At 49.1% G+C, this 23,438-nt stretch overlaps 1 protein-coding gene across 5 annotated transcripts in view; it reads left to right on the forward strand.

Moving 5' to 3' along the window:
• Nucleotides 1-23,438, forward strand: part of DAPK2 (death associated protein kinase 2) — a 118,754-nt gene that overhangs the window by 408 nt on the left and 94,908 nt on the right. For 4 of the 5 annotated variants that reach the window (XM_032864751.1, XM_032864749.1, XM_032864752.1 and 1 more), the window contains exon 2: nt 6,256-6,353. In XM_032864751.1, coding sequence (XP_032720642.1) covers nt 6,256-6,353 — 98 coding nt within the window. Of the gene's footprint in view, nt 1-141; nt 194-6,255; nt 6,354-23,438 lie in introns of those variants that run through there. The other variant, XM_032864750.1, reaches the window with a different exon arrangement.

Here is a 23,438-nt window from a genome sequence, read left to right on the forward strand (position 1 = left end):
CAGCAGGGGGCGCCCCGAGCCCCTGTCCCAGGACGCCGGGCGCGCCTCCAGCCGGCGCCTGGGACCAGGCCGCCGCTCCGCCCCCTCGGCTCCTCCGCGGTTCCGCGGGCGGGCAGCGGGCGGGGAGCAGAGCCTAGCCCAGCGCCGCGCACCCCGTCGCGTCCGCCGTGCCCGCCCAGCGCAGCCTCTCGCCGTGAGTAGCGCCCGTATGCGGGCTCGACGGGCGCCACAGGGCGCGCGGGGCTGGGGCTGGCGGGGGCAGGTTGCTCCGGGGTGCGCTCTCGGGTTCCCGGAGCCTGCCGCCCGGGTCCCTCACACCGTATCCCCTCCACCCCGTCTGGGGGGTTTGGCCGGCCTTGTCCTCGGGCGCTGTGGCCGGCCCGGGACTGTCCACTGTGCTCTCGGGCGCTCTCTGAAGCCTGGCACTTTGACCCTAGGGACGAGGGACGGGGTGGGAGCGACTGGCCGAGGCTTGGCACCCAGGGCAGGATCTGGGGGAGATAGGAAACAGACTTTCATCAATTTAGGGCCCCCATGATGGGGAGAGCACTACAGATTTCGGGGAGGAGAGGGCTAGTCTTCTCTGCAGCAACCTCGCACACCTCCTCTCCCATTTGCACAAGGACGTGATTCCAGAAGGCTGCTCCACACACAGTCAGCTTGCTTGTGGCAGAATGAAGCTGTGGTCCCCGACGTCATGGGCCCGGGGCCACTAGGGAGGCAATGGGGGTAGCCTGTAAGTTTGCAGCAGGCTGGGATAGAAGGGCATAGGAGGGCGTCGTCAGTAGTTGACCCTGACTCTGGGCCAGGCATTGTGGACGTCTCATGGCATGTGTGGGTCTGGCTGGTCCTCACCGTAACTTTGCGAGGTGGCGATTAGTATTCTCACATTAGGAGTGAGAAAAAGTCCCAGAAAGGTGAGCATGGAGGCCATGCAGGTAGTGGAAGGTTGGGGGTGCACCCCGGGAGAGAGGGAGTCCTAGCTGGTTGCCTCAGAAGCAGGTGGGAAGGTCCTGGGGCCAGGTGGAGAGAACAGCCCCTGGCACCTTGTACTCTAGAATCCAGTGGAGGGCAGCTGGGGGCTGCTGATCTGGTTTCCCACTCTGTTTCCCATCTGCCTCCATGTAAGGTATTTCTGGGAGACTCCTGGTGACTAAGGGGAGCTGGTGCCTTGGCCTCTTCACCAGTACTTTCAGAGTCCTGCTCTTCTCCCAAGTTGTGATTTAACTGTAAAGTGGCCCCACTGATAATTCAGCTGCTTTGGAAGAGGCTTGGGCAGGGGGTGCAGGGTATGTGTGGTTGGGGGTGAGTGTGTGCTGGTCTGGAGCAAGTTTTCAGCCGGCAGGAATGAGACCTGATCTGACCCTGACCACCCCGCTGAGGTTTCCCTCCTTATTAGACATGAGGGTGAACAAGCAGGCTGTCTAGTGGAGCTGGACCTTCGTTCGAAAAATGGGTTTTCTCCTGTCAACTTAGGCAAATGGCTGATCTCTGGGCCTGAGCTTCCTCATCAGAGATTGACTGGGGCTGGTCAGAGGCTTGACTGCATGGAGGGGCTCTGTAATGCTGGAGCTCCTTCCCTTCTGTGGGCAGTCTCCTCACAGCCTGAGTGTGATGATTCCTAATGTGGGGGAAGGTATAAGAGGAAAAGCTTGCCTGCCCCCTTGCAACGGTCCCATTTCACTGACTGACACTGGGTGAGGTGGGACGAGGATCTCCAAATGACCAGGAGAGTGAGCTGGGGCCAGTGAGTGAGAGGATTTAGTAGGGTAGAGGGTTCCCTGCAGGGTGATCCTCTAGCCTTGGAGGCTTCCTCCTAAGTTGTCCCTCTGGAGGCCACTGGCTTCCCCAACCCTGGTGCTATACTGGAGGGTTGAGGGGGCTGTCATCAGAAGCCGAGACAAGAACAGCTGGAGTGGGCTAGCTGTGGGACTTTAAGTCCCATCCCCTGTCTGGACCTCAATTTCCTTCTTTTGTCAAACGAGTGGATTATAGGGGCGCCTGGGTGGCTCAGTGGGTTAAAGCCTCTGCCTTCGGCTCAGGTCATGATCCTGGAGTCCTGGGATCGAGCCCTGCATCGGGCTCTCTCCTCAGCGGGGAGCATGCTTTCTCCCCTCTCTCTCTGCCTTGCCTCTCTGCCTACTTGCGATCTCTGTCAACTAAATAAATAAAATCTTAAAAAAAACAAAAAACAAACCCAACAACGAGTGGATTATAGACCAGATAGCAGTGGTTTGTCAAGCTCCTCCTGCCCCCAGTGAATTCTTACCCAGAGCCCCAACTTATTGTATAGATAAAGGGGGAGATGCTCTGCCTCTCCTTCCTCATGCTGGTGTCTAAAAAGCCCCTGGATAACCTTTGAGATTCCCTTTTGTGAGGTTCTAGGAAATCTGTGTTAAACTTCAGAAGGGTTGCCTATTATGAGGGTTGAGGGCAGGAGTGTGAGTCCTAGTGATTCCATTAAGAGAAATGTGGGCATGAAGGTGGGTTTCACCCTTGGAATGTCTGGAGCAGACATCCTGTGCTTCTGACCAAAAGCTGTAGCTATGTCCCTCCCCTCTGCCATGTTGTTTCATCTTCTCAGGGCCAGAAAGGTACCTGTGCCCTGGGGCCTTCTCTGGGTCCTAACTGGTGACTATACTTTCACCTTGGAATTTCTCCCCTTTAGTTTTATGTCCCTAAATTGATAAAATTGATAAATTGATAAAATGCAAATTCCTCTTGGGGAGAGATAATTAGGAAAATGCTTTAAGTTGTTATTAGTTGTTTTTACCTGATGAAGCTGCTGAGCAGTGACCTTGAGAAGGGAGGCTGGGCCCTACATTTAAATCAACAAATATTTAGGGAGTGCCTATTGTATACCAGCAGTGACTGGGAGACATAGGTGAGAATGTGACAACCACTGCCCTCATGGGGCTCTAAGACAGGAGGCAGGAAGGAAGGAATTCATTTTTGTTGGAACCATCCAAACACTATGCAGGTCATTTTACATGTTTATCTCATTTGTCATAATGTAGCTCTTAGTCTCATTTTTTATTATGTAAAATTTTGATTGCATACAAAATAAGTGCACATTTCACATATCCATGTAACCACGACCCAGAGCAAGAAACAGTATTCATTGCCAGCACCAGGAAACTCCCGTTTCCCAGACATAACCCCCCACCCAGGGGTAACCACTATTCTGACTTTTAGCACCATAGATGAGTTTTGCCTAAGTGGTCTTTTGTGGTCTTAAGTATGTGGTCTTTTGTGTCTGGATTCTTTCATTCAACATTATGCTTGTGAATTTTATCCATTTGGATACACGTAGGGGTAGTTTATTATTGTTATAGAATAATTCCATTGTATGGGTATAGCTCAATTTACTTATCTGTTCTTCTACTGATGGCCCTTGGGTTGTTTCCAATTTGTAGCTATTACTAATAGTGCTGCTGTGAACATTCTACCATGGACCATCCTGGAAAACATCTACATGCATTTCTCTTGGGTATGTCCATAGAAACTGCCCAACAGATTTCTAAAGTGGTTGTCCCAGAATATGCTTCTCATGGCAGTGTCTGAGAGTTCTATCTGCTCCACATAGTCACCAACAGTGACCAACAGGCACTGTCCAGACTTATTTTCCATGTCAGTCTTTTGAAGTTCCGAAAAGTTGTCCTGTGCTCAGTATGTGCAGAAGTGATAGAGCTGAGATTCCAGCTCAGTCCTGTGTGCCTGTAGGGTCTGTGCCTTCTCCTTTGGGGTTAGACATAGACAGTTATGAGCCAAAATCTGAAAGCTCTAACCCTAAATATGTATGAAGAGACCGCTCTGGGAATTTAAAGGGGGAGGGGAAATTTAATCTGTTTTGATAAGAAATAGAGTCACGGAGCCTCACGGAGTTGGTGGCATTTGAGCCAGGTCTTGTGGGAAGGGAATGGTTTTGCTGGGAGGGCTCTCCAGGTGGGCCTTCCATGGAAAGGGCCCAGCTTGAGCTGATGCATGGCGGGGGTGAAAGTTTTGAGGGAATGGGAAAGGTCTCATTTGGCTGGAATATAGGATATGTGGGGGGAGGGGGCTAAGTCTGGAAAGTTTAGTTGGGACCAAACTGGTGGTCCTAGTTTGTCCTTAGGGTGCTTCCTTGTCTCCTAGCCCCTGGCTACACCTGGAGCCCAACATAGGGGCTCATCATTTTGCTGGGAGCTGGGGCTGCTTGGAATCCAGCTCAGCTCCCGAGAGCAAATGGAGCTGGCCTGTTGCCTAATGGAGGATCTTAGCTACTCTGGGGAGGGTCTTTGCTGTTCTAGGGACTGGTCTCAGGGTTATCTGTCAAAAGAATTTTTTGGAATTTTCTGCTTCCCTCTAGGTATGTGAAATGAGTAACCCCACCCCTTAGGACCTGCCTGACCCCAAAGAAGGTGGTAGATAGCAGTCCTCTGCCACCCTCTGGGCTAGTCTCAGGAAATTTGCCAGGATGGGGGTTTGGGGGGTGTGTGAGTGAGGGGGTATAGCTTCAGATTTTGGTCAAGCCAAACTTTCTAGGAGGATCCCAAAACCTTTTCCCTAGAAGGGAATTGAAATGCTTTTCTCCACTGCTGTGGGAAGCAGAAACACAAAGACTGGCCCAGGATGAGTCACGTATTAACAGTAATAATCACCTTTCTTATTTGCTTATGAGTTTATGCCCCAATCACAAATGGATCCACACACGGCTGTGTGAAGTATGCGTTTACAGATGAGGGGACTGAGGCCCAGAGGGTGCCAGCCTGTGTGGGTTAGACAGCTGCTACATACCCAGGCTAGTCTAGAACTGGGGCCCTGGGAACCTGCTCTTTTTTGTGGCCCATGTTTGCTGGGCTCAGGCTAGCACTGGGGAAGCCGGAGCAGGAGGGAGGCTGCCTGATGGACCATGGGCATCAACAGGTAGTAGTTCGGCAAGTGACTGTGAGTCAGGCTCAGGAGCCAGGCCGGCTCTGCCTGGGGGACTTCAGGGGTGTGCAGCCTGTGGGAGGGAGGGAGGCAGGCGGCATCATGGTAATAGAGCTACAGTGTGCAGGGGGCAGCGCCGGAGGAAGGAGTGTGAAATGTATACATTCTCTGGGAGTTGGAACAGCTTCAGCTACGTGGCATCGAGGAGACGCACCCTTGTGTGAGGCTGCCTCCACCCAGCCTGGTGAAAACAGTCTTTTGGGGCTCATGGGGCCCTGGGTGTGGTTGGTATCTGATTGCCAGGCAGAAGAAAAGTTGCCAATACTAGCCAAAATGAGCTTGGAGAGGCCTGTGCTAATGACTCTTGAGACACACAGCCACAGGCCCCTGGTTGTAACATTGTCATTTGCAGACTGTGCCCTGGGTCCTTCCCTTGGGGTGCTGTCCAGGGTGGCATGGGGCTGTCCCAGGAATGGGTGAGCTTTTTGGGGCAGGGAGATCCCAGGGGAGGATGAAAACAGTCTTCATCTGGTGGGGTGGTGAACGCTCCCCATGGCTCAGGGTTGTCCTCTGGCTCTCACTGAGGGGCTCTGGGCGGGCAGTTGGTCCATTTTATAGATGAGGACTGTGAGGCTCTCTGACAAGAGATGAGGTCACAGAGTTAGTTGTGGGCTGCCTTGAAATCAGAACCTCCAGCCCCTGACTGCTGGTGCCTCCTATAATTTGTTCCGCCACTCCTGTCCCTCTTTCCCTTGGAGTGATGAGTGAGAGTTTACAGCTGGGTGGCGCAGCCCCTCCGGGAGCTGAGGTCATGAAAATCCCTTACACTTCCACTGCATTTTAGAGTTTACAAAATAATTTCATGATTTGCAGATTTTTAACAGGATAAACCTGTTTAGCAGATGGGGAACCTAAGTGTGGCAGTTTAAATGACTTACTCAGGCAATTGGGACTCGAACCCAGAACTTCTGACTCAAAGATGAGTGCTCACTTTCCTGCCTTGTGGCTGCCTCTTTTTCTCAGCCAGCCTGAATTTCATGAGAACAAATCACTGAAGCTGGCCATGGGGCTGTTTCTCTGAACGTGTTCAGAGCAGATCTAAGTAAGTAAGGAGGCCTCCTTTCCTGTCTCCGTAACAGGTTCAAATTGATAGAAATCAATAAGAACCATACTTTGTCAGTCACTGGTGAGAATAGGCTTGGGCAGGCTAGTCCTTGAGGAACTAGGGCTGTGGATTATCATTAAATTATGAGCTCCTGTGCAGCCGATTACTTTTAGGCCCAGACTCTTAGGCCTGTGCCGATGTTCCTGGCTGTCCTGACCTCAGGTTTCCTCTGGTTTCAGGGCTGTATGCTCCAGGCCTCAATGAGGAGCCCAAACATGGAGACGTTCAAGCAGCAGAAGGTGGAGGACTTTTATGACATCGGAGAGGAGCTGGGCAGGTAAGAGGCTGGGAGAGGTGGAGGGGACGCCTCTCCTGGGGCAGTGATTGCTTGATCAGGTAAGCACGGGCTTGTCATGCGATTCCTGGGAAGCTTTAAAAACAGTCCTGAGGAATTCATCTTCAGGTGTGGCTCTGCAAATAGCAGTCTCTGTGGAAATAACGACTTGCCAGCCGAGGGGACTACAATTCTTGTGCCCTGTGGTTTCCGAATTGCCTGGCTGACAGTAAGGGCAAATCTTAAGGATTCTTGTTTCATCTGCTCCTTTGCTCACGAAGCCCTCCCCAGACTCTGGACCGACACCTGGCCTGTTGGTTTTCTTCTCTGAGTCCCACTTGGGATTCTCCATGGCTCTCGGGATTTTGTTTCATAAGCCCAGCGCCTGAATGGGAGGTGAAGTAATCCTCCTGAAAATGGATTTGTCTTGAGTAAGAGGCCACTCGAGCCTCATCAGGAAGGTTCCTAGGATCTGAGTTATTGGTTGCATTTTTAGCTTGGCTAAATCCCAAATGCAGCCAGGGATGAATTCTGAGTTCGGAAAGTAGTTACTGTGTGGAAAGAAATGAAGATGTTCCGAGGCCTTCTTCTTCTTTTTTTTTTTTTTTTTAAGATTTTATCCATTTATTTGACAGAGATCACAAGTAGGCAGAGAGGCAGGCAAAGCGGGGAGGCAGGAAGCAGACCAGACTCCCTACTGAGCAGAGAGCCTGACTTGGGGCTGGATCCCAGGACCCTGAGATCATGACCCAAGCCGAAGGCAGAGGCTTAACCCACTGAGCCACCCAGACGCCCCCCCAAAGCTCTCTTCTTGCCTTCCGTTTCTAGAATCTGCTAATATTTAAATGGCTCTTCAGTGATTACAGAACACCAGCCCTAGAGTCTGAATTTCACTCTCATTTTTCATGTGAGGAAGCTGGTCCAGAGAGTTTAAGCAAATCCCAAAGTTGCTCAGCTGGAGAGTGACATGGCCAAGGTCTGGTCAGTCCAGTTTGTACCTGCACACCTGTTATGCCTTTTCCAATAAGTACAGCACTTGCATATTCCTGCGAGCCCACCAGTACACCCAGCCTCACCACCCCCTCACATCCCTAGCAGAATAAAAACGTGGGGGTTGAAGGCCGTCACTATATCCATGATGCAAAACAGGAGGCCTTCCCTCTTTATAGAAGTCTTGGATTCAGGCCCAATATTCTCTTACTTTTATTTATTTATTTTATTTTAAAATATTTATTTATTTTTAAAAAGATTTTAAATTTATTTATTTGACAGAGAGAGAGATAACAAGTAGGCAGAGAGGCAGGCAGAAAGAAAGGGGGAAGCAGGCTCCCTGCTGAGCAGAGAGCCCGATGTGGGGCTCGAGCTCAGGACCCTGAGATCATGACCTGAGCCGAAGGCAGAGGCTTAACTCACTGAGCCACCCAGGCGCCCCTAAAATTTTTATTATTTTAAAAAATTTATTTGAGAGAGAGAAAGAAAGAGAGAATGTGTGGGGGAGGGGAGTGAGGGAGAGGAAGAGAGAGAATCCTCAGGCTGACCACCCCTGAGTGTGGCGCCTGATGCCAGGCTTGATCCCAGAACCCCGAGATCATGACCTGAGCTGAGATCCAGAGTTGGATGCTCAACTGACAGAGCCACCCAGGTGCTCCACCTCTTACTTTTATTTTTAAAGGCAAAACAGAAAGAGCTTCAAAGCCAGAGGAGGCTTACTTCACAAAGAGGGTGCATTACTTCAAGCCCAGGGAGTGCTTGTCCTGGCTGACTGGCGGGGTGGGGGAGAGAAGGCCTGCAGAGACCCAGGAGGGGCACGAGTCCTTAGCCTTCTGTCTGAGCTGACTGCCACTGACAATCCAGGGCCTGGAGAAGGTATAGGAAGAAGACAGGGCCAGAGGTGGGGAGGTGGTCAGTGGGAGTCCACCTCTGAATGGGAAGCCACGTGATTCTCCTGACGTGGTGCTCCCAGGTCCTTCCCAGGGGGGGAAGGTGGCAAGCCTAGCAGCAGACCCTGGCAGGTCCTGCCCATGGCATTTGATTCAGTAGCCTCACCTCAGCCACATCCTACATGGAGGGGTCTGTGCCAAGTGCTCTGGGCACAAAGATGAACAAAACACGGAGAGTTCCTGCCCTCCTGGAGCTCCGGCCTGGTAGTGGGCGCAGCCATGCACATGCCAAGAGCAGAGTTGGAAGGGACCTTGTTGGGGTGGGGGGCTCTGAAGAAGGAAGTCGAGGCCGGTTCCTAGGGAATTCACCTATTATACCTTCTTAGTCCTGTCTCTCCCCACCTTTGTGTATCAGGGCTGTTAGAGCTGGAAGAGGCCTCTTGTTCTCCGGTGGGTGGGTCCGTACCTCACAGACTGGATGCTTTGGATCCCCCCCCACCCCACCAACCCCGCCTCTGACATGGTGTGGGTAAAAGGCTGCAGAGCCCTGAGGCCTTTGGAATGGCTTGACCTCCTAGGGTTTGTGGTCAGGAGGCCAGATGAGCTAGAAGGGCTTTAGAGATCCTTTCTTCCAGGTTCTTCATCTGAAAACTGAGGAGACCAGCACTCAGGGAGGAGGGAAGGTCTTGCCGGGAGCCATAAGTAGGCTGGAGCTAGAGCTGTCTGCAGATGAGTGCTCCGATTCAGAAGAGACAGTCCTATTTTTCTTCCCTCCTCTCCTTTTCTTCACTTAACTTGCCATTGAGGAGCTAATATGTGCCGGCTACTGTCCAAGGCAGTGGTGAACAAACAGACACATTCCTGTCCTTTTAAAGCTTGTGATCCATTGGTGAAGAAAGGTAATAACCCCATGAACAGGGGACCCAAAGGGATAACTTTTTATAACATGTGTTAAGGGCTGTGCAAGGGGAGAGCAGGAGGGACTGTGAGAGTATAGGGCACAAGTTTGAGACCAACTGGTCAGGGACTGCTGCTCAGAGGAAGTGACTGTTCATTTAAAAGCTGAGGGGTAAACATGCAGGCAAAGGCAACAGCATGGACACAGGTCCAGAGGTGGGGTAGAGCCTGCTGAAATGTGAGCTGTGGGCAAGCAGTAGTACGTGGGGTTGGAGACAAGGGTGGAGGCCAGAGCCAGCCAGTGAGCTCCTTGTCAGCACAGAGTGGTGGCCATGTTAGGTCTTAGGGGTCAACAAAGATTGGAATTTGTGTCCCCTTCCTAGCTGTGCAACCTTAGGACAACTTACTCAACCTCTCTGGGACTCTATTCTTGTACCCATTAGATAGGAATAACAACAGTATGTAGCCCATGGTTCCCGGGATTAAGTGAGCTACTGAGTCTATGGTGCCCCTCACAGAGCCAGGCATGGGGTAAGTGTTCAATGAACAAGAGCTTCTGGCCTTTGAAGTCTGATTGGGGCACCGAGGCCCTGCCTTTCACCTCTGCAGCCCCCTAGGAGGGAGTCTGCAGGAAGAATGGGGTTGAGTCATTCTGATTTTGGGAAGAGCATAAACCTGGCTTCTCAGCTCTTGGTAAGCACCTTAGGCTAGACCCATGGATGTCTTACTGATTTTAACTCCTCATTCAAGTCCTTACTATGCACAAGTGAACATGACTGACACTGGTGTCCATGCTCACAAACCCAATGTTGAGCAAAGGAAGCCAGACTCAAATGAGTCCACACTGCGTTAAGTCCGTTTGTGTAAAGTTCAAAAACAGGCAAAATCAATCAGTGGTGCTAAAAGCCAGAATAGTGCTTATTCTTGAAGAACTAGTGACTGGAAGGGGGCACGAGGGAGGTTTCCGGGGGGTGGGTATCATTCTGTTTCTTCACCTGGGTGCTTGTTTCACTGATGCATTCTTTTCATGGAAATATATCAAGTCATACATGTTTAGGTCCATCTTCCTGTAGGCGTGTGAAACCTTAATTAAAACCATGCATTAACCAACAAGGAATCTTTCACTCTCTTCCTGGTCCTGGTCTGGTGCCCAAAGCACAAGTTTTTGATTCCTTCGGAGGCCTTATATGTCTTGATCCTACAAGTAAGAGGACATCTGTGAGAAAAGCTGCAGAATCTGCCTTTGGATCAGGACAGTGTGCCGTGGCTGGAGGGTCCTGGGCTGTGGCCCCGTTTGAGCTCCTGCATCTTGCCTGATTTCTGGCTCACGGCGCCGAGTACAGACACTTGGCTGTGCTCCCATTTCGGGACCAGCCTGCTGGGGATGCTGGAGATCATCTTCTATTTCTGGGAATGCTTGGAGTAATGCTGGCCTGTAGATTCTGGCTTCTCCCAGCCTTGGTACCTGGGGCTAGGTAGAGCAGGGGAATAGGGGAGAGAGGAAGGATTTACAAAGAAAAACCCACCCAACTCCTCCTTTTTAGTTAAGGCTAGGACCAGAGAGGGAAAGTGACTTGTCTGAGGTCACTTGGGGGTGGGGACAGGTGGTCTGACTCTTCTGGCTACCACACCCTAAGAACTCACAAAGCACAAACTCATTTTGGCTCTCATTCAAATGTTTCTAGTGAGTGGGGAGAATATATGTCAGGGTGGTCTTTTCTGTTTGACCCTGAGGGTATTGTAGCAGTGTCAGGGTCAGGAAGGTGAGCATTTGGGAAGGAGTGGTGGTCCTCAGAGGGAGGGCACTGGTAGATAAGCCCTCCCTCTGGGAATGTACGCCCGAGAATAGAAACTATTTTTAACGTATTTGATGTCTGTCCTATAATGATCAGCACTTTCTTCTTTCCTTGTGCTTACATTACTTTCCTTTACTTAGACTGTTGCATTAACATAAAAATCGTAAAACGTTATGCTCAACTGGATCTCAAAAAGAAGTTAGTCCCAATCTCAATTTTATAGACAAGGAAAGTGAGGCTGATGGAGTGGGGGGTGATTTTGTCCAAGGTCACAGACTAAGCAACATAGAAGGTGGAGCTTAAAGAAGCTTTTCAACCACACTGTGCTGGTTTCAATAAACAGACAAATATTTATCAATATGTTCATTCAACTTTTTTCTGCAGCCCCAGCTCTGTCCAAGAGCCTACCCCACCATGACCCCACACGTACCCTCACCCCCTTTCCTCTCTGCTGGCGAAGACACCAGCCACAAGCCCTGTTACTTACAGGAGGCTTATGTGTGCAAGGCACCCTGCGAGGCATGTAACGTACAGAATCCCCTTTCATAGGGATAGGAGCCTTGGGTCAGGGAAGGAGCCACTGTTCTCCAGCCTCGCCCTCCCTAAGCAGCACGAAGGAATTCCCTGTGACATCCATATTGATAGGGCTGCCTGCCAGACCCGAGTTACCTGATGGGGTTCCCTGTGGTTAAGATCACATACTCAGCTTAGCCAGGGCAACCTCTTTTGGGAGAGAAACAAGACCTCCAGGAATGTGTAATGCTCAGATTTACCCAGGCTGGGTTCTATGGGTTCTATAGCCCAGTCTAGCCACAAAGCACTATAGGAAACTACAATAGCAGGTGTTTAGGTTGACCTGTCTCAGTCCTTGGGAAAAGGGTTTCTGAGGTGACCTCTGAAGCAAAGGAGCTTTTATTATTTCTTTTTAAATTAAAAATTTCCTTTTTAAATTATAGAAACAATGCATGGCAAATGTCATAAAGTTCTGAAGAGTTCAAGTAAAAAGTCACCTCCCTCCACCCTTCCGCCTTGTCTCATGCCCACAGCTGGACTCTGATGATAATTTTTCTTCTGTCACCTTTCAGAACTTTTCTAAGTAAAGCAAGTGTGTACAGGGACCCAGATAGGATCACATGACCATAGCAATCTACAACTTTGTTTTTTCGCTTAATGAAATACATTGACTATCTTTTTATAGCACTATATAGAGATCTATGAGACTTATTTTGGATGAAAGTTTTTTTTACATAAGGAACTGAAGAAGGCAAGTTAAACCAATGAGAGATTAGCAGCCTTAACTCAGCAACTATTTTTATTTCTGAGTTCTACCTTCTTATTTTTCCAGGGCTACTTCTTCTTTTTTTTTTAATTTTTGATTATTTATTTATTTATTTGACAGACAGAGATCACAAGTAGGCAGAGAGGCAGGCAAAGAGAGAGAGAGGAGGAAGCAGGCTACCTGCCGAGCAGAGAGCCCGATGCGGGCTCGATCCCAGGACCCTGGGATCATGACCCGAGCCGAAGGCAGAGGCTTTAACCCACTGAGCCACCCAGGTGCTTTCCAGGGCTACTTCTCATGCCCACACAGCCCCTCCTCTTTTGTGTCTGCTTGAGGCACATATGTTCAGAGTTAACATTCCCTCCGGTGCTGGGCTACTGGGCAGGCTGGGGAGGCCGTGGAGAGCAGGGTAGCATTCATGGCCCTGGGACTGCCTAGGTGAGGCCTCTCTCACATTTGTGTGTACCAGGCTGTCCGCTCTTTGAAGGCAGGTTCTCTTATTTTGTTTTCTGTTTGTTTACGTTTGTATTTAAATACCAGTTAGTTAACAGAGAATGTAATACTAGTTTCATGTGTACCATAGAGTGATTCAACACCTCCATGCAACCCCCAGGTCTTACCAAGACAAACGCTCTCCTTAAGCCCTATCACCTGTCTCCTCCCTGCCCAGGTTCTTATTTTAAGTATCACTGTAGCAGTGAGACGGAGGCCAGAGAGTCCAACAACTTCTGTGACGTCTCCTTGCTCTTTCCTTCAAGGTCTAGGTCAAATGCTGTCTCCCCAGCAAAGCTGTCTGACCCACCCCAACCTACTCTATCCCCTTCTGTGTATTTAATTACCCCTTATTCTGGACCCACATCCCTATTAAGTGCTCAGGTCATCATACTTCGTGTTACCTGAAAGGGTTCCCGTAGCCGTCTCCCCACCGAGGTTTCCTCCCGACTGAGCTTCCCTCTGTAGTGTCCAGAGCAGGCCTTTTACACTTGAGAAGGGCTCCCCTCCCCCAGATACCCTTCACTGAGCAGCAGTGCTGTCTGGAACCTCCCCTGAGTTAAATCTGAGGCAGAAAATCTCAGCCACATGTCCCTAGTACCACAGACCTTGAAATCCATGAACGTCTAGGATTTCGCAAACACCAAGCAGAAAACAAAATGCAATAATTACCTCCATTTCATGGACACACATTATTATATTTAATCCTTGTCATATCCTGTGAAGTAGTTATTGCTCCATGTTACAGTTGGAGAGACTCAGTCTCCAAAATGTTAGGTACCTGCCTCAAGAAATTCAGATCTACCATATGAAGGAGAAGTCAACTGGGAAATTACATTTTGTGCAACACAGCAAAACTCAGAGAAAGACAGAAATAAAAGCCAGGAACTTTGCTGGGCAGAGCCCTATCTGCTGCCCTGGGCTGGGATTTTTGTGCCTTTCTGATCACATACATGCTTATATTTCCTGTTGCTGGGAAGGTGAACGTGGCTGACATGTGGTAAGATCTTCTGTTCTCACATCAATGTCTGTGCCGGGTAGTTCCTATTGTTCTAGAACAGTATGAGCTGGATCACATTTCCACTTCACAGATGAAGAAACTGAGGCTCAGAGAACTTTTACAGTGGACTCTGTCCCTCATGCCTAAAGGCTTCCCGGCCACTAGCACCAAGCTTGTCTTCTTCAGGCCCAGGAAGCTCTCAGCTTGGTGCTAGTGGCAAGGTAGCCTTTGGGCCGTAGCTACGCCCTGAGCAAGCCAGTGGTTTCTGAAGATGAGTGGGGTGTGTGGATGCATACATTCATGTACATACTCATTATCACAGTCCAATGATCCTTCCTGGCACCCACTGGCAATGGGCACCATGATGGATACAGGACACTTGGGGCTCAGGCCTTGCCCCAGAAGAGCTTAGGCTCAGTTGGGGCACAGGGGTGCTGTCCTCAAATGAAATGAGATGGAACAGGCCATGAGCTAATAGGGGGACCCCAAAAACATGTGCCAGTTGTTCAGAGGAGGAAGTCATCACTTGCGCGGGACAGCTCCTCACAGTCTAGTCCAGGAGACGGCAGGTAACCACTCCAAGATTAGGGCTCTGCCAGGGACTGGGGAGCAGCAGGCCTGGGCTTGGGCAAGAGGACACATGGTGGGGGTTGAAGGGTGGGGCTGCTGGGAGGACAGGCGACAGCAGAGGGCCCTGGGTGCCAGAGGCCATGGAAGAAGGAGGGAGGCGCTTTCATTACCCATTGTTAGGAAAACAAAGCACAGAGCCACTCGAACAAAGTGGCTGCATTGCCCACGCTTCCGTCAGAAGCTGGCACACGGGGCAAATCGCTGGCCCTGAGGGGTAGGTGTCATTGAGCTCAGTTTGCATTAGGAAAACTCTAAGAGCTGGGGGTGGGGGTGTCACTGAAACCATTATATACCTATATCTACAGTGTACACTCTCTTTTCTACTTCACCACCAGCATGGATATTTGTGTTGGGTTGTTTTTCACTCGACCTTGTTTTATTTACACCGTTCCATGTATCCCGAGTCCATATAACTTAAGCATTTTTTGCTTCAAAATAATTTCAAATTTAATAAAAAAGTTATCAGAATAACAGAAATCCCACATATCCTTTATTCAGATGCACTGATTTTTAACATTTTGTCACTTCGTCCCTTCTTCCCTCCCCCTCTCCTCCTCCTCTCCCTCCTCCTCTCCCTTCTTTCTCCTTCCTTTCTGTCTATCTGACCATCTGTTATTGCTTCTGAACCATTTGAAAGCACTTTGCAGACATGATGCCTCTTTATCCCCTACGACTTGATTATGGATCTCCCAAGGGCGTGACTACTCTCTTCCATATCTACAGAACAGTTTTCAGCTTCGGGACACTTAACTCTGATATAATATTTTTATTTACACTGTCAACCTCATTCCAGTTTTGTCAATGATTCCATTAGTGTTATTTTTGTTTGTTTTTAAAGATTTTATTTACTTATTTGAGAGAGAGCACAAGCAGAAGGGTGGACAGAGGGAGAGGGAGAAGTAGACTCCCCACTGAGCAGGGAGCTTGATGTGGGACTCGATCCCGGGACTCCAGGATCGTGACTTGAGCCAAAGGCAGACGCTTAACCCATTGAGCTACCCAGGCACCCCTCTGTTAGTGTGCTATATGGCCATTTTCTCCCTGCACAGCAAGATCCAGTGCAGATCATACACTGAGTTTTGTTGTCATATCTCTAGTCTCCTTTATTTTATTTTATTTTTTTAAAAGATTTTATTTATTTGTCAGAGAGAGAGAGAGCGAGTGAGCACAGGCAGGCAGAGTGGCAACAGAGGCAGAGAGAGAAGCAGGTTCCCTGCCGAGCAAGGAGCCCAATGTGGGATCATGACCTGAGCCGAAGGCAGCCGCTTAACCAACTGAGCCACCCAGGCGTCCCTCTAGTCTTCTTTAATCTGGAACGGTGCCTTAGGGCCATCATGACACTGACATTTTTGAAGAATGCTAGCCTTAAAAAAAAAATAGACACAGTACAGTCCATATACATCTGTTAACTTCATAGCATTCTGCTGTAGAGACATTGCCAGTGTACTTAAGTTCCCCTGTTGTTTCTCACTACTAAAAATAAATGTTTCTGTGGACACATTTGCTTACTTTCCTCTCTGCCTTATTTCTGCTGGGCGTATGCCCAGAGGTGGAATACCAGGTCGAAGGTTATGACTGATTTGTGTAATGGTTGAAACTAGATACTCAATCAGTTTACCAGGTCACCAGGAGGTGCTTATTTCCGTGTGGCTTTGTCGATAGGCTTTCATTGTTTTTGTGTGTTTTTCGTATTTACAGAGTTTCGTAAAGGAACATTTGTGTTTTCACAGTGGGGTTAATTTAAAGTGGTCGAGGTCTTCTGTGCTTCTCCCTCAGTTCCAAACTTGGTTTCTCTCTGTGACTTTGCCCTCCTTCATGGTGTTTATATTTCATTACATTTCCGGTCATTGGATAATTTGAAGTTTTGAGAGCAACACAAGGCAGGTAAGGCAAATATAATCATTCCCATTTTATAAATGATGCCTGTGAGGCTTGGGGAAGGTATGTGACCCAGCCTTGCCAGAACCAGAGGCCGAGAGCTCTTCCCTGTGGCCTCCCTCCCCTCAGAGGCAGAGGTGACACAAGATCTTCAGACCACAGAACTCTAGTAGAGGGTTCCGTGTCTTTGTCCATACTTATAGAAACTGGCTGGAAGGGGTCTCTAAGAAAGCTTTTTGAGAGCTCTGGCAGAGCAGTTTCCTGGGGAGGGGACTGCTTTTGAGGGCAGAGGAGAAGAGAGTGTTGTTTCCCTATACTTCTTGCTGAGGAAACCCACATGAAGGAGAAGAGGCAAGGCTAGTGGTAGGAATCTGGTCCTGAGATACTCATCCCCTTAGCTTTAGTAAACCAACCCAGCCTCTGGCAGTGCAGGTGGGAGGTCGTGGGAGACCCTGAAACTTCTAGATTTTCCCACAGGGGTGATGGCTGTGGCCTTCAGTGACTCTCTGGGGGATTACCCCAGACTCCCAAGCAGCCTTCACCAGCCTTTAGAGCCCAAGAACTCCAATCTGCAAGGGCTCCTACATTGTCTAGACCAGGGAATGGAAAAGTAGAGCCCTCAAGCTACACCTGGTCTGCCACCTGTTTGAGTGGCCTTGGAACTATGAATGGGTTTTACAGATGAAGAGTTCCAACAGATTTGATGAGAGGAAACATTGACTTGGGACCCCAGATAAACAAAATGTTGTTCCTCTGCCAAAAATGTTCCATTCTTCTCCTTGGAAGATCTGTACTACCAAAACCACACAAAATGAAAATAAAATAAAACTCCTTATTATATTTTAAATTTCATCAACTGAAAATTTGTGTAGATGTTGTTTTCTTCCTCATTATACACATACCTTGATTTTGCTTCTTGGTGCACAGTGCAGGAACTATTTACTATCTGGCTCTTTGTGAAAAAAATTGACTACTCCTGATTTATTTCAGTAGAGTTTACTATTTAAGCAACAAGACTTTTATTTTATTTTAAAGATTTTATTTATTTATTTGACAGACAGAGATCACAAGTAGGCAGAGAGGCAGGCAGAGAGAGAGGGGGAGGCAGGCTCCCTGCTGAGCGGAGAGCCCGACTTGGGGCTCGATCCCAGGACCCTGACATCATGACCCGAGCCGAAGGCAGAGGCTTAACCCACTGAGCCACCCAGGTGCCCCGCAACAAGACTTTTAAAAGGTGGATTATTATGGGGTGGGGGTCAGGCTGTAAACCAATCAAAGTCTGAAGGGGCCATTATGGAAAAGAAGGAAGAAGGGGTAAGCAGAGGTCTACCTGTCCCTCTTCCCTGCCCTTCCTCTCAGAGCCTGTGAGGAACCTCGGAGAAGGTGGTTTCAGAGTCACTGACTAAGTTAATCCTGTCTTCCTCAGAGAGTGCTGGAGTGGGAAGAAGGGAAAGGCACTCTGGGCATTAGGAATTGAGTGTCTCCTCTAAATCTGGTCCTGCACTAGCCACAGGGGTTCGTTACCAGGATTAATCCTCTTGCAGCCTATGGGGTGATAGGTCTTTCTTCCATTTTGCAGATGAGGAAGCTGGAGTTTAGTGAGCTTGGCTGACTTGCCGTGGTAAGTGTCAGAGCCGGGAGTTAAGCCCATGACTCTGACTCCTGGTCTGGTGCTCCCTTTGTGGTACCAAGTTGCCCAGAATTTTCTTTCTGCCTGAGACCCTCAGGCCCACTCCAGAGAACAGGGAGGGAAGTCTATACAGTTGTTTCCTACTCTTTGTGGGCTATTAGAGGAGAGCTGCTGAAAGCCCAGTTGTCCTGCATCTGGTGTGTCTCTAGGGCTGGCACTGCATCCCTGCTCATCCCTGGCCCTTGGTGGCTAGCATCTAACCCTGAGGCCTCAGAACCCTAATCTTGAATCCTGAGCTACTGGCCCCTGGTGGCCTGGCCACAGAGCGTGGAGGGTGATGAAATGTCCTTCTTTTCTCGGGGTGAGGCTAATTTGGCACCCTGGGCAGGACCCACAAGCTAAAGGGGCAAGGTTAGCTACAATTCGGTTCTAGAAGGCAAAGCATTCCTACCAATCTTTTGGAGGAGAGCCCCACTTCTCTCCCAGCTGAGAAGACAGGGCAGAGGGGGAGAAGGGCAGCTGAGGGGTGTCAACAGGAGGACAGGCTCAGGGCAGGAGACTGACGAGCCCTAATCTGGCAGGGACCAGGGTGCGAGAGCCACCAGGCCCAGGTTTGACTTTGACTCTGCCACTTTGAGCTTTTAGACCTCAGGCAGCTGCACTCTTGTAGGCTCTGTTTCCTCGTCCTAAGATGGTCCCCGTCTCACAGGATTGTTGAAATACCACATGGTGGAGTCTGAGTCTCTCCATGTTTTCCAGCCTTCTGGAGTCCCATTCTTTAATGTCCAAATAAAAATAATGAGCATTCCATTCCTGGGTAACAGGAAGACCTCCTCCTCATCTAGTTTTTCAGGCTCTCCCCAGGGAGGACTCACATCCTCCTCCATGTCTCAGGGCCTTGTGCTCAGGGACCCTTTCCTCCTTGGAGACAAGGCTGGGCTCCCTCTGTGACCTTGTCTCACACATGGACTTGGGCCCATTTCTGAGGGCCTCCCCCACCACCAAGATTGGTTGCAGGGTATGCTGAGTTTCGCACAAGGCTTGGGGGTAATGAGAAGAATTTCTCCACAGAGATGGCTTAAAGGGTGGTAGCAGACCCCTCTGCTCCTTTGATACCTGACCTCTGCCGTGATGCTGGGGCCTTCTAGGACCCTTCTCCGGGGCCCAAATCTGCTACCATCCTTCATACTTACTAACCAATGGAGACCCGTTTTTCCTTCAGATGCAGACAAGTTAGCTCCTTGTTGTGACAACCTGTCCCTGAGTGGACCCTGGCTTTTTTTTTTTTTAAATCCTGAATCAAAGGCCCTTTAAAGTTTTTTCCCATACAAAAGCTATCTCTGACCTGTACCCACCTTGCCCCCATGATGGAATCTTCTCTCTCCACGGTAACAGCTCAGAGCGGCTTTCAAAATACCACTTTCCCCATTCCTGCCATAGATGTAAGGGCGTGGCCTGGCATTTGGGAAGTGTCCAGCAAATGGTCACAATATGTTCATCCATTTTGCTAAAAGCCTGCCAGTCAGTTGTTTTGAAGGCGTTATGGGGAGGAACTGGGTTGGGCAGCTTCTCTGTTACCTCATTTGATCATGAGACTCCTGATGGAGCAAGTCTCCGTATTATCCTCTCCTGGCTATGTTCATCTTACCTCTTTGCCTTTGCTCACACTAGACCCCTGCTGAGATGCCATGCACCCCACCTCCTCCCCCCTGCCCTCCCCACCCCTGCTTGTGCGTTGTGTCTACCATACTCAACATTCCTTTCTTGCTAGAACTACTCTCTTCCCTCTCCCCTACTCCATGCCCCTCACTGCCCCCTGCCTGGTAGAGTGGAACTGGGCTGGTCCTTGTGCAGGGGTAGTCCCCCGATTGACCCCAAGAGACCCCATTCATTGGCTAGCTGGTATCCTATGAGATGGCTGGCCTTAAACAGCTCTGCCTACTAGGAGCCGTGATAACTTAGCTAAAAGCCAATTAAATGGCCTCTCTCTGAGACTTGACTCGGAGGGTGAGGAGGGAATGGAGCAGCCACTGAGGAGGCCTGATTCCACGAGCTAATGCCTTTGTGGCCTCTAGGCTCACTTCCCATTCCTGCATGGATCATTCCAGTGACTACCTTTCCTTCACAGAACTCAAGTAGCAGGCTTTTCCTGTGTTACCCACTCTCATCCGAGCATGGAGCATTGGTCCAGCTGCTTCCTCTTGAGGCCCGCCCAGACTATTGCCTGTGCGTTGACTGCTGACTATGGGCTGGTTGGAAGTGGCTACATTCACACAACACATGCGGCCACCCTTGTCATTATTTGCCCGCAAGTCAGCTTTCACTGAGTTTTGTGCTACCCCTTGACGAAAAGCTGCCCCAAACCAGGTCACAGTCCGGTGAGTTTTCTGATCACAGGGTCTGGAGGCCACTCTGTTTTACTTCCTAGAGCCTCACACGGTGATCCACGTGAGGTAGGCGCAGCATAAGTGTTCAGATGAGTTTGGTTTCAGTTGGCTCCACTCTGTAGTCTCTATTCTGGTTTTGCACTGTGACCTTGGTCACGTTTCTCCTCTTCTCTGGTCCGCAGTCCCCTTTTTCCAGTTTAGAACATGGCTACCTCCATGACCTGGCATAGCCGATGAAGATTTTGGGAGGTAGGAAAAAAGTGGGGCACTGAAGGGTGGTTGAAATTCGGATAGGCTGAGTAGGGAGGATGGGCATTCCAGATATCAATAAGTAAAGAGCTTCCCAAAGGGACAGGAGCATGCAAGGTATGTTTGCAGGGGGTGGGTCCCTTGGAAGCTAGATGACTGGTTCTGGCTGGCAAGCCATGGGAAAGTCCAGGATAGCAAACACAGGATGGACAAAAATCTAAGCTAGCTGATGTAATGGTATTGGTCACAGGCCTGGCCAGGGCGGAGAAGGAGGGTAAGGTAGGATTGTGGATGATTCAACAGTTTTTTTTTTTTTTTTAAGATTTTATTTATTTATTTGGCGGACAGAGATCACAAGTAGGCAGAGAGAGAGGGAAGCAGGCTCCCCGCTGAGCAGAGAGCCCGATGTGGGGCTCAATCCCAGGACCCTGAGACCATGACCCGAGCCGAAGGCAGAGACCCAACCCACTGAGCCAGCCAGGTGCCCCGCAACAGTTTTTTATTTATACTTTTCTGTATCTTCGAAAAAAACATTCAACATGTACTTCTTATATTATAGAGAACATATTGCTTTTTAAGTATTTCATGCTCAGATGTTTGGACTTTTTGCTGGTTTTAAGCTAGAAGAAAGGTTCATGGGACCTGGATGGAAAAGGAGGCATGGGAGTCAGGTGAAATTCACTCTAGGGATCCTGTCTGTTAGGTGAAGTGACACATACCTGTATGTATTCTAGCTCAAGTCCTAATTCCCACTAATGATGGCTTTTGGAAGCTCTTTCTGAACAAGAGCTTCCCAAAATAAGTCTGGGAAGACTTTGCCTAGGACTTTGAGGAACACGGCCATTAACTGAGAATAGAACTTAAACTGTTAATGGCAGCAGGCGCTCATTTACCGATGACTGTGTTGGGCCTTTTCTGTTGTCAATGTGAGATTGCCCTGTAGCCAGATGTTAACTGGGACTTGGGTGATTACTCTGTGCCCACAGGTATATGGCTCTGACTTATTTGCCTTAGCTTTTCGCTGCTGCTTTTGTGTCCTCTTTGCAGGGAAAGTGATTCAGGACTATGTCGAAGCTATGTCTTCCCTATCATCTGTTAGACACAGAGTCAGGAATAAGTGCCTGGCTGATTAAACTGAAGGATGTAGGGTGTGTGGGTGGCTTGGTCAGTTAGGCATCTGTCTTCTTCTCAGATCACGATCTCAGGGTCCTGGGATCAAGCCCCGAATCGGGCTCCCTGCTCAGTGGGAGCCTGCTTCTCTCTCTCCCTCTCCCTCTCCTCCACTTGTGCTCTTTTTCTCTCTTTCTCATGCTCTTTCTCTCTCAAATAAATAAAGTCTCAATACTTCCCATATTTTCTGTACTCTAGCTGCTATGCTCCCCTGTCCGAGCCTTTTATTTTTACATTTTTTAAAACTTTTAATTCTGGTTAGTTAACACACAGTGTGATATTGGTTTCAGGTGTACAATATAGTGATTCAGCAATTCTATATATCATCCAGTGCTCATCACAACAAGTGCCCTCCTTAATCCCCGTCCCCTATTTCACCCATCCCTCTACCCCCTCTCCTCTGGTAACCATCAGTGTGTTCTCTATAATTGAGAATCCTTCCTTTCCTTTCCTTCCTTCCTTCCTTTCATTCTTTCTTTCTTTCTTTCTTTCTTTCTTTCTTTCTTTCTTTCTTTCTTTCTTTCTAAAAGATTTATTTATTTATTTATTTGATGGAGAGAGAGAGACAGCGAGAGAGAGGGAACATAAGCAGGGGGAGTGGGAGAGGGGGAAACAGGCTCTCCACTGAGCAGGGAGCCCAACACAGAGCTCGATCCCCAGACCCTGGGATCAAGACCTGAGCTGAAAGGCAGACGCTTAACAACTGAGCCACCCAGGTGCCCTGAGAGCCCATTTCTTGATTTCTCTCTCTTTTTCCCCTTTGCTCATTTTTTCATTTGTTTCTTAAATTCCACATATGAGTGAAATCATGTGGTATTTGTCTTTCTCTGACTGACTTATATAGATGCCACATCTATTCATTCATCCGTTGATGGACACTTGGGCTGCTTCTGTATCTTGGCTATTGTAGATAATGCTTCTGTAAACATCGGGGTGCCTATATACTTTTGAATTAATGTTTTTGTATTTGGGGGCTAAATACCCAGTAGTGTGATTGCTGGGTGTAGGGTATTTCTATTTTTAACTTTTTGAGGAACCTCTGTACTGTTTTCAAGAGTGACTATCTCAGTTTGCATTCCTACCAACAATGCATGAATGTTTCTTTTTCTCTGCATCTTTGCTAACACTTGTTGTTTCTTGTGTCCAAGCCTTTTTCCCCCCAGTTTTTAAAAAATTTTAAAAGATTAAAAAATTTTATTTATTTTAGGGAGAGAGAGAACAGGGGAAGGGACAGAGAGAATCTCAAGCAGACTCCCCACTGAACGTGAAGCCCTATTTGGGGCTTGATCCCATGACTCTGAGATCACAACCTGAGCCGAAACCAAGGGTCAGACACTTAACCAACTGAGACACCCAGGCGTCCCCATATCCAAGCCTCTTAGTGAAATTTTTTTTTTCCTTCTGGAGCACCTTCTCTCTCATCTCCCTTCCTTTCTTCCCCTCGTTCTCCTGAGTCCTCAAATCCAGTGAAAATGCCTCCTATTACTGCAGCCTTTCATGGTACCTCCCCCAGCCTTGTCCATCTCTCCAGCTTCGAGGAACCATAGCCCTTAGAGTCTGTGCCTCGCACATAATTGCTCTAAAGCAGAAGGCTTTCTGGAAGTTCATTCTGTATCCCAAGCCAGACTGTGAACCCTTTGAGGACCAGGGCCAAGGTGTATCTTTCTTAGTGTTCCCAGGATCTGAAGCAGGGGTGGGTCCACAGGAGACAGTCAACAAACACAGGGGCTGGGACAACCATAATCCATGCTGAGCCCCAAGGGCTTGTTTGTGTCTACAAGCCCAAGAGAAGGTAGAAAT

Source organism: Lontra canadensis, unplaced genomic scaffold (assembly GCF_010015895.1).
Source record: "Lontra canadensis isolate GAN:19392208 unplaced genomic scaffold, GSC_riverotter_1.0 scaffold28, whole genome shotgun sequence".
Lineage (NCBI taxonomy): Eukaryota > Metazoa > Chordata > Mammalia > Carnivora > Mustelidae > Lontra > Lontra canadensis.